Source organism: Leptidea sinapis, chromosome 6, assembly GCF_905404315.1.
Source record: "Leptidea sinapis chromosome 6, ilLepSina1.1, whole genome shotgun sequence".
Taxonomy (NCBI): Eukaryota; Metazoa; Arthropoda; class Insecta; order Lepidoptera; family Pieridae; genus Leptidea; species Leptidea sinapis.
The window spans coordinates 6349050-6361305 of NC_066270.1; the positions used below are offsets into that span (position 1 = coordinate 6349050).

Sequence of the window (12256 nt, forward strand, 5' to 3'; positions counted from 1 at the left end):
GTTTTCTAAATCATGTTTCTCAATACGTGCGTCGGGCCGCGATCGGCGCGCGAGCCAAAAATATTTTACATATAACCAGCATCTGTTGCCAAATATCAAATGTATTTACTGTATCAATTATATCGTTACCTATTGATTGCAAGTAGCACAACGTACAACGCTTGAGTTTAAAATATTATATGAGTCTCAAAGAACACATCGTAGCCCTCGTATTTTTCATACATAAACTTTTCACGACACGCCACAAATTATGATATTATACCCACCATCTAGATGTGTGGCGGTCCTCCACAGTGCGGTTTTCAAGGAGTTTTCTTCCACGTACTAATAAAGCTGTGGAATGAGCTTCCCTTTGTGGTGTTTCCGGGGGTACCTTGAAAAAAAGCGCATACATCTTCGATAAAGGCCGGCAACGCTTCTGTGATTCGTCTTGTGTTGCAATAGAATGTGGGCGGCGGTGATCAATTTAACACCAGGTGACCCGTACGCTCGTTTGTCCTCCTTATTCCATTAAAAAAATAAATAAACAATAATGAAGAACAAGGCAGATCTAGTTGGTAGCCTGTGCTAGGAAGTCACCCACCAGTATCAAAGAGGATGTAAATACTACGTAATAAGAGGCGGGACTGCCTAAGTAAATATTGAAATTTAGTTTAGTATGAAACGTACAGTGAGATTTGACATAAGTTTGAAATAGTAATTACAATATGGTGATTGGCGACGAAGTATAATCCGGCTAAGTTTGAAAGCAAACAGTTGCTTAAAACGTAGTGGATTTCGGCCAACTCCGATTTTTACAAGATTATATCCGTCATCTGTCAATCTATCAATGACTGCACGTTTCGCTGGCTGATCAGTATTAAAGTAAATAAAGACAAGTTTTTATTTGTATAAACATTTTTGATGATGATGTTACATAAATATTATAAAGTTAATGTTTGCCATATTTATGATGATACCATATTTATTTAGATTTATGACCGATTTGTTCCTGTTTCACCTCGAGTTTTCGTCCCAGATTCCTGTTTCGTCCCACGTTTATTTTTATTCCTGTTTCGGGACATTTCATAAAATGTTATATTAGTACAGCCTGAAAAAAAGTGAATTACAACAATATTCTAAATATATATAAGAGTAATAGCTTACCCGAGACCAAAAGACTTCGCCATTCACTTGCTTGCTAGCGGGCACACATTGTACACGTTTTTATTGAGTTAAAAATTATTTATATTACAATTTGAATTAGTATATTCGGTTATTTTAAACAAACACAAAAGTGTTTTATTGTATGCATTTAACATTTAATAAACTGCCCCTGTTGCCATTAATTGATTTCTGGTATTGAATACTAACTTGAGTTCATTAATAATATTTATCATCAGTGAGTGAGCATTACAATATCTCATAGTTGATCGTATTCGCTTCACCTGTGCAAGCTTGTTGGAGCGTATTTTAAATAGATTATTGCGAGCTTGTATTTATTTTAATAATCACCAGATTATTTACAATACGGCATGGCGTCACAAGATAAAATTTGAAGAACGAACGAATTTTAATTTTATGTATCGTTTTTAATTGAAGAGCTGTACACAATATGAGCGTACGGGTTACCTGATGTTAAAAGACGATCGCCGCACATATTCTCCTGCAACACAAGATGAATCACAGGAGCGTTGCCGGTCTTTTGAGAGTTTCCCTCCCACGTGTACGCGCTTTTGTAAAGGTCGCTCATTCCACGGTGTGAAAAGTATTTTATAATCATTGTAGTAAATATAACAAATTATCTAACAGTATTCAATGTTTACCTGTTTTAAATATAAAATAATTCATGGAAACGAATAAAAATAAACTGTACAAATATAAATTACAGCGAATGCATATGAACCTTTAAAACTTCAATTCACTGGTCATTCCTGATTATGATAACAATTCATACCAATAATGTATATCATACCAATAAGGTTCATACAGGTCTCAGAATATTATTTTGTAACGCGAAATGCGTGAATGTGTCGTGTTGTTTGATGATATAACCTCAGAACAAAGGAACGTGCACTCACGAATCAGACACAGCTAATGACATAACAATCAACTATTGCGTATTACACTAATAAACAATTAAAACAGAACAAGACGGAGTATTGCCGCACTATTCAGAGCTAATAGAAACGTCAGGCGTACGGTAACCATTTACGGCCGTTCCCAATATACTATCTACAGATAGAGATAAATTACTACCTTCTAGTGTACCCAATATAACCGATAAGTCATTCTTATCGCATTATATTGGGACGCCTGAATTGAAATTTCCATACAAACTTCTATCGCTGGTAAGCTTTACGTCGTCCCATTAACAGAGTGTACGGATAAGGTGAGTTACCGTCGATAGGTTTATTGGGACAAAAAAGTCAACGATAGTTACGATTTTTATCTCAAGTAAGAGATAGACTGAATATTGGGAACGGCCGTTAGTAAATTGAAAATACCTGAGAAAATGCCTGACTTTTCGATATAAGTCCGGATTTTTAGATTTTAGATTTCGCTTCTCATAAAGATTAAAGAGTTATTTGATATTAGTTAACATGTAGTTAAATAACTATATTTCATCTAGTTAAAAATAAAGTCCGGATAAGATAAAGAGCCTGACAAAATACTATATTATTATGGACTGTATACTAAGCACTAGAGTGTAAAAGTCCGGACATGTCCGGATTAATTCGGACTTTTTGAGTTTCAGCATTGGGAACCACCAAAATTTATAGTCTTATTTCTATTTTTGTCTGAAAATCTTAATGCGGTTTACAGAATACATCTACTTACCAAGTTTCAACAATATAGTTCTAATAGTTTCGGATAAAAGTGGCTGTGACATACGGACAGACAAACAGACATGACGAAGCCATTTGGCTACGGAACTCTAACAACAGAGTTGCCGATCCGAAAACAGTGTTTTGTAAGAGACAAAACGCTTCCTTATCATACGAGAACCTAATAGGTATTATTATCTGGTTTAAGTAAAGGTATGCGTTGCTAATGCGTTGTTCGTTGTTGTGTCAGGTTTGCGGGCCGATGACCGTTATATTTAGGCCACTGTGTCGAATTATACCTACACGTGGGCATTCCGAATTATTTAAAGAATGGATATGTATTTATGCTGAATTTGTTTGGTGAATGAACATTTTGTGATTTCGTAATTTGTGACAGTTTTTGGACGATACGGGATTCGATTCCGTATTGAAGCTCTGACTGGGGAGTTGAATTAGATACCAATATATGATTCTAGCTTTTAACCTCGACTTTGTCCGCGTGAAATAGTTACTTTGGACAGAGTTTTTTATTTTTTGGGATATTTTGCAAATAATACACGAGAAACATGAGTGTGTATCATATTTGGTGGCCATCCAATTGAGGTGCTTACAGGACCGGAAATAGTGAACATTATTACTTTAAGACGCGATCATACTTCAATATCCACAAAAATTGCTTACTTAGAGAGTCGATTACAACATAACACAATGAAAATATTCCGACGTAAAAAATACAGTGCACAAAGAAGGACTTACAGAAAATTTTCCCAAGAATAAACTCTGGGAGTCAAAAATCTCCGAATTTTTTTACAGAATTGAATAGAATTAGTACTTTTCTAAAACTTTAACCGAACAATTTTTCAATTTTATATGTAAATTATGAACAAACAAATGAAAATCAGTAAAATAAATGCCCATTTGCAGCTCAGCCACGTGATCAACACAAATATTGTAGTTGGTTGTAACGTTTAAAATACTAGTCAGTCCGCGCCTTAATACAAAATGCTTTTTTTTAAGATACTCAATTGTTTTAAGTCACAGAGTATTGTTCGCATAATACCACGTATCAGGTAAGCACCAAACGATTGAGCTACATCCAATAGTATTCCCGTAGTTGAACCTCGTCTGGAATTAGTTATCTTGTCAAATCCCGTGAACTCCGTACTTGCTCGTACAACCCGTGCGCCCAATGAACTCTACAAAGCTGTTTCAGGGTTGCTGCAGACCATCAGTACCACCATGTCACGGTATGTCATATCGGAAGAATGTTAGTGAGGTGTTCTTAATAATGTGGAACTCACTTAGTGATTTATTTATTTAGGCAATCCAAATAGATTACAATAATTTGTAAACTAAAGTCTTAATTAAATTACATTCTTATTGCAATCCTATAGGGTCGCACAAAGTGAATAAATCAGCTACAAAATTCCTTAACTCCTTAATTATTTTACTTAGTTTATTAAAATAATAACGAAAGTCTGGAATCGAAAACTGTATGTCTAAGGTGTTATTTGAACAAATGTCTATATTAAGGGTTTTGATCTTCGGCCCATTTGTCTAATATTTATGTTGCTAGCTGACCTGGCAAACGTTGTTTTGCTATATAAATTATATATATGTAAACCTTCCTTGAGCTTCAACGAATCTTTTACAAAAGAACGGGTTTTACGGTGGAATAGTTTAGGAGTTATTAGGGAAAATACAAATATACATTCTCTTTTATATATTTGATTTATTCCGTGAAGTGAAGGTGAAGGCAGAACTCTCATTATTATATTTCCGCCCATTCAGAAAGCTCTTCAAAACTTTATTTTTTTATCATTGTATGCAGTTAATAGCTTACAGTTATTTACATTTATATAGATAATACATAGGTAACTTGTTCATTGTACTATGTAGCAGATACGAATACAAATGTACTTGTAGGATTAGAATACCGACTGATCAGCTCAAGCGAGCATTCATTTCCATCTAGGTACGTGACCGAAGTCCTAATTTTTCGCAAAGATTAGCAGAATCTGTGATTATTGTTAAATTTGAAGCCAATCTAGGACACACGTTCAGCAACCTGTTGTAGGCACAATCCCGCTTGTGACTGTTGATGAAAATAAAAACTTATTTTTAATACTGATGCATTAATCCTTCGTTAGTAACTGATTTAATAATAATAGTTTATCTAATTTATAATTTATGAATACCTAAGTTGAGGTGGAAATACTGATACACACATATACGCAGTGTGTCACGAGTGAAAGTTAAAAGTGCTATTGAATGGCGTACATGGATGAAACTGGTTTTGTGTTTGGTCATCTTTCACCCACCATCATCCGCCGTCCTATAATATATTTAATACCTTGTTGCAAGTATATACAATGCAGTTTCATTAACCGACTTCAAAAAGGAGGAGGTTCTCAATTCGATCGGTATTTTTTTATGTATGTACACCGATTACGCTGATATTTATGATCCGAACTATTTGATTCATCTTTAGTTTGATGCTGAATGTTTGCCATTTGGTCCCATAAAAATTTGACATAGTTTAGCCCAGTAGTTTTCATTTTATGAACGCTCAAAGTCACGTGTGGCGAGTGTAGGTACCTGCTTGCTGCCTTAAACCTTATCAATAGGTAGTATTTTATTAATATTAAAGGTGTCAGTTTTAGATAAGAGGTGTATGAAATTAAATCTTAAAAGTAGTTTTTAACAGATACAAAATCAGATTGATTCAATTCGGTGAAGAAATAACACATTAGAAAGTCAAAAGTTACAAATTTTACCATTTATCACTTCGGAAAAGGTAGAGCTTTAATTGAGAAGAAATTGCAAGAAACTTATTTCATCTCTATATCACTATTTAAAGTCATGAGTAAGTTATTCAGTACAGCACATATTATCTTCTAAGTATTAAATCTAGTACTCAACTCTAAATCTAAAACTCAATAAAATTCCGTGTGGGTCCGGATGGTTTAAAGTATGGCTGTGCTTTGAGCATGTTTTAAAAATGTTTTTTCATAATCATATAAGAAAAGCTTATTTTTGCTATACTTACAGTTCGCGTGCATCCGTTTATTCAACATTGACGAGTTGATAGGAGGTATAACATTCCTAAGGCTGGGGACTAAGCCAATGGCCTTGAGGGATCGAACAGAGCTAGGTTACCTCTCTCGCACAAGATCTGTATAGTTTTAATTCAATTCAGTAAAGTAGGTGTACAATTAATACATTTTTATCTAGATTGAATGATTAGCATGTTTATTTATATTTTACATATCTATAAAAAATAGATATGTAAAGAAAAAGTGAATGTTCGTCTCATATTGTGTAGATATATAGTTATTTTTTGTTAAAATATAAACTTTTATATGAACTTGGCGATTTCTTGGGAAGATTCGTTTGGTTTTCTATTCCATAAAAAAGTTGAATTTGTATCATGTATTGGTGCGCGCGGTACCTTATAGAGACGATCGTATATCTTATACCCTAGATTCCTAGAACACGGAACAGCGAAGGCCATTGTCTGTCGACATTGAGGTCACCAGTTTGAAAGGAGTCGTGCGTTTCAGGCTGCCAGGTGATTGGCAGGCTCGACTTGCAGATATCCTCCAAACGCAAGTGTAAGTGAGATACCTTAATGTTGTGCGTTTTCTCGTTCTAACACTAACTTTTATGCTGCCCGGAATCTGGCGTCGATATGAGCAAGTCCCAAAAGTTCATAATCACAACTTGGACCTAATATAGTTAATGTTGTGACTGTCTATTCAATGGAATATAAAAATTGCTTCCGCCTGTAATTTGGTTTCTATGATGTTATATTGTTTATATAATATATTACTTTAATTACGGTGTGCTATATCTACCTACTGGAGCACCTTGCAAACTAATGCGTACTTTACTAAAACGTACATATATAACTTGGGAATAAAACATGTGGCCATGTATGCTCTTGTAAAAGATGTGGCCAGGCAAAATGGATTTTTAAGAACATTCTACTATTCGCTGATGCAAGAGAACGTAGGCAGCGGTGATTACTCTCCACCAGGTGCGATTGTCCTCATCTTCTGTAAAAGAAAATAGAAATCTTCCTTTATCGTTGGCCCTTGTTGATTGTATGTTGGCGAGGCGACACATGGCAATACTATTGTGTGATTCTATTGGCGTGCAGTAATGTAAAGATCAGGTGTAGTATGTACACCGATTATGCTGATATTTATTATCCGATTCACTTGATTCATCATAAGTTTGATGCAGAATGTTTGCCATTTGGTCCCATAAAAATTTGACATAGTTTGGCCCAGTAGTTTTCGTTTTATGAACGCTCAAAGTCACGCGTGGCGAGTGTAGGTAGCTGCTATTACATTTGGCTTGGCACCGACTTAAACCCTATCAATAGGTAGTACTTTTTTAATATTAAAGGTTTACATATGAGGTGTATGAAATTAAATCTGCATTAACGGCCGTTCCCAATATTCAGTCTATCTCTTACTTGAGATAGAAATCGTAACTATCGTTAACTTTTCTGTCCCAATAAACTTATCGACGGTAACTCACCTTATCCGTACACGCTGTCTGTCAATGGGACGACGTATAGCTTACCAGCGATAGAAATTTGTATGGAAATTGCTATACACGTGTCCCAATATAAGGCGATATGAATGACTTATCGGCTATATTGGGACAGCTTTAGATTATTGACAGCTAATTACTGACAGTAGAAGGTAGTAATTTATCTCTATCTGTAGATAGTATATTGGGAACGGCCTTAAGTTGTTTTATACTTTTCAGTTTGAGAAGTCGGTTTTTTAACAGATATAAAATAAGATTTATTGAATTCGTTGAAGAAATGACACAAATGGAAGTCAAAAGTATAGTGACGATATAAACGTGCTTAGCAAAGCTTAATTGGCATTTAGTTGTGATACGATAGAGGATGTAGCTATTTTGGTACTCTGTGTAGATATTTAGGGCCTAGCCCAGTCGCGGCTTATTATATCTGACGTTCGTAATAACATTCATGTTCCGTCGTCATTTGAACGTGTAAGGTAGGCCCGCTGTAAGTACTGATATATCACGTATTAAGAGGCAGTAGATAATTCATTAGATAATAATGCTAATCATTATTTATATAATAATTTGGTTTTGCCATCCAAAGTGAGCCATGCAGTCTTATGTAAAAGGTACATTTTTAATAAGCGTATTGCTAAGAGGTTTCTCAACACCATCTAAGACCGTCTCTTGATACTCTAACCGTAGTCTTCACTCCTTTTTCGCAAAAATGAATCTTTGTCACTCCTCGATAAGACACACCATGACTGACGTAGAATGGATGACCACGGTGCAATTTTTCGACCACTTTTAGATCACTTTTACCCGCGTGTCGGGACATCAAGCTTTTTGATCGAGCCACTCTTTAACTAAGAATTTGAAAATTTGGTTGGTCTTGCGGGTTTTTTTTTGGAAATAAGGGTCGATACGAGCAGGGCGTTCAGCTGATGGTAATTGTTACGCCCTGCCTATTACAATGCAGTGCCGCTCAGGATTCTTGAAATACCCAATAATTCTGAGCGGCACTATAACTGCGCTCGACACCTTGAGACATAAGATATGAAGCCTCATTTGCCTATAAATTTCATTAGCTTTGGCGCCCTACGGACCGAAACACAGTAATGCTTACATATTACTGCTTCACGGCCGTAATTGGCGCCGTTGTGGTACCCATAATCCTGTGCAAAGTGTACACACTGCAAGTGTGCATATTTTAAAATATGTACTACTTTCAAGACCTGAGATTTTTCAGATCTAAATGTGATATTTAATGTCAAACTTGTTACATCTAATCCCGAAGTTTTAGATTAATTTGAATGTTGGCCTTTGCCGTAACTTGACTAATAACTTAGTTCTTTAACCAATATCGAAGTATTTTTTATTTGCGGTTGTAATCAATGAATAAATTATTATTATTCTTCACAAATGACACAAATCGTGACTAGGTTTTTTATTTACTTACTACACCTATTTTAATGTGACTTACAAAAAATAATAATGGATACGATAGCGATATTATCTTTATGCATTCGTAATACTTAAACCATATTATTATTATTATTATTATGTATTTTATATGTTTTGTTTGTAACTTGTCATAGTTTAGTGTTTATCTTTAGAAAAACTTGCCTTTGTCAGCTGCTATTGTGTATAAATTCAAATTCAAATATTTTTATTCAAAACTAGCTGACCCGGCAAACGTTGTTTTGCCATATATATATATAATTCACGCGATAGTTTTATAAGTAATAAAATATTGCCTATATTATAGCCTGTACATCATTTTGTTCTATTGTCAATAGTTTTTGCAGCGCACGCAAAAATAGGTTTTCGATTTTACACCTTGTGTTACAAAATAGCAATTTTATTACAGATCCCTAATTTTGAAAATAAAAAAAAACATAGCCTATAGCCTTCCTCGATAAATGGACCCCAACACTGAAAGAATCATTCAAATCGGACCAATAGTACCAGAGATTAGCGCGTTCAAACAAACAAAAAAACAAACAAACACTGCAGCTTTATAATATTAGTATAGATAGGATGTGACATCACTTATTGAAAGTCAAAAAAAGCTACCATCCATTCCAAAAAGAATGCCTCAGGTCTGAGAAGAACGGGCGCAACAAACTCAGCGGGCCTTTTTTTTCACCAAAAATATGTTTACAATGTAATATTGTAGAAATAAAATTATTATTTTTAAGCCTGAGGGCGGTCGCTCCATTCCCAATCAGTGGTATCATTAAGAAAGTCATTTATGTTATAGTAATCTTTACCACACAAAAGTTTTTTAACGATTCTTTTAAATAACGTAATACTTTTGTTTATGTATGTACATATATTCTATTATGTGTCCTTATAATATAAGAAGTACATGGTTATAATTGACGAAGAGACTTGTTTATTTTTGATGCACCTAGTCCGTCCAACAACCGACGTTTACTTAGTGTTGCTCCTCACAAGGTCGCCGTCATAACCTTTGCCCCTAGCGAATGTTTTTCCACTAGCGGCGTTCCGATTAATCTGTATACACATATATATTATACATATACAAACATGTAATAGGCAGGTATTGTATCTAGAGGAGGTGTTTTATTGAAGCCCGTTCTGACTCTTACCAAAGAATATATAATAGTACAAGTTCCCAAGTTTCATTCGACGAAATCTATTATAGAAATAATACTAATTATAATATTTATAGGAATAATAACACCAAAACAAAATCGAAAAATTTGTTTACGTGGCAATCTGACCAATGAATCGGATTTATTCAACATTTCATCGGAATACAACACCTTATTCATTATTATCGTTCCGTAGCCAAATGGCAAAAAACGGAACGCTTATGGATTCGTCATGTCTGTCTGTCTGTCCGTCCGTATGTCAAAGCCACTTTTTTCAGAAACTTTGAGAAGTATACCTACTGTTGAAACTTGATTTTAGATTTGTATTTTCGCTATCATATATTTTAAGATTTGTACACAAAAATATTAGAAAAACAATAAATTTTAGGGGTTCCCCCCCCATACTTAGAAGTGAAAATTATAATTTTTTTTTTCATCAAATCTGTGTTGATCATAAATGATATCAAGGTTTCTAATATAATTTTTTTCTAAACTGAATAGATTGCGCGGGAGACACTTCCAAAATGGTAAAATGTGTTCTTTTTTCCAACGATTACGATAATCGTGCTGTCGTAAAAAAATTCCGTTCTAATCTTAAATAATATAAACTTAAATCTTATTATTTTTGCTTTGTATATTCAGGTTTTTCAATAATATAGCTTACTTATTAAAAATAGCGCAAAAAAGAATGCTGCGAGAGTTTCGTGCGCCGCTTGTTCTCTCTCAGAGCGCCATTTGTTTCCGAAGCTGTAGTAGTATCTAGTATATTACATTTGACATCAAAAATAATTGTACCAGAATCAATTTTTAGAAAATAAATTTTTATGCCTTTCACTTTTAGCATGTGTCCTTTACTGCAGTTAACTTTTATTGTAAACTACGTTGTCGCTTTTATCTTCAACATCTACTTATGTTCTCAGTGAGACGTTCCAAGAGAACAATTGTAATTATTAGAGACCGGATTATATGCAAATGTATATTGCCATATGCTTTTGCATATTTACTACCTTTTCAGCGGTAGTTTCATATTAAAAAAAAAATACTATGCATATTTACGCTCGATCTCGCCCATCGTTCGACGCTTCTCAAAAAATTCTGCCCAGTAGACGTAGAACGCTTCTTTTCCGCTTACAAAAATTTATTAAGCGATCGTAGACACAATTTGTCTACAGAACATTTAGAACAGTACTTCGGAGTACATATTTTTAAAGGTAAATCGTAAATTTCATTGTTGCCTAAGTAGGTATATCTTGTAATAGTTTCTTTCAATAATACGATTGTCAGTACAAGCCTTTATAAAATAAAATAAAAATATGATTTTTTATTTTTTCCTGTTTAATTTTATGCATATTTTGGCCCTTTTTATGGATTTTCGTGCATATTTTAGTTATTTTACTTGGATATTTGCATGCATATTTTGGGCATTTTTTGTAGCATATAATCCGGTCTCTAGTAATTATCTTAGTTCGTTATAATTTGAATATGTATTTAATCTTTAGTTTCTTTTCTTGTCCCCAATAAAGTAAATAATCAAAAAGCACTGTTATAATTAGTAATGAATAAATGCATGAATCAATGTAGCTATAAAAATCTGTATCACCAGGCTTATCATAGGAGAAGATGTACGTATATAAATGTGTAGAGTAGTGGGCCGATCTCCGCTTGACCGCATGTTGTTTACGACCTGAAATCAACCTGTATGAAATTATTCAAACCATCAGTTATTATATTACCATCAATGCGGACGGCAAAAAGTGATATTATAACGCGATCGCGAGAGCGAGCGGTGCGCTCGTACCGTGAGAGATATTCGAGACAGGTTGTGTGGGGTCTTCGTGCTTTGTGCAGCTTTATCCTGGTTGTAATAAGGGTGGTTTTCGTGTGACGTGGAGGCGAGTGCTTGATAACGATGACTGAGAAACAATGGATGTCACACCTCGATATCAGAATACATCAGTCAGGGACAATCATAATGGTAACACGTGGAACAAACAAACTTGTTATGCCTACTACTCGGCTAAGTCGAGTTCGTAAGTCTTTTGTGGGGCGATGTGTATGCTTTTACAACAAGATCCCAGAAAATGTTCAAAACAAAAGTATTAAGATATTCAAAACAATTGTTAATAAACGTTTGTATGGTTTACCATACCATACATTACCAACCTTTAGGTTACTATAACATAAATGATACCACAGATTGGGAATGGAGCGACTGCCCCCCGGCTATTAAATAATAACTTTAATTCTAAAATATAACTTTATAAACATATTTTTTGATGAAAA

The 12256-nt window shown here is 34.5% G+C and overlaps 1 protein-coding gene across 3 annotated transcripts in view; it reads left to right on the forward strand.

Moving 5' to 3' along the window:
* The window catches only part of LOC126965176 (atlastin), a 45759-nt gene that overhangs the window by 9165 nt on the left and 24338 nt on the right, over positions 1–12256 (forward strand). The window contains exon 2 of one of the 3 annotated variants that reach the window (XM_050808617.1): positions 6371–6421. The exons of the other annotated variants lie outside the window; for them this stretch is intronic. Within the exon in view, the coding sequence (XP_050664574.1) occupies positions 6371–6421 (51 nt within the window). The remainder of the gene's footprint in view (positions 1–6370; positions 6422–12256) is intronic. 3 annotated transcript variants of the gene reach the window in all.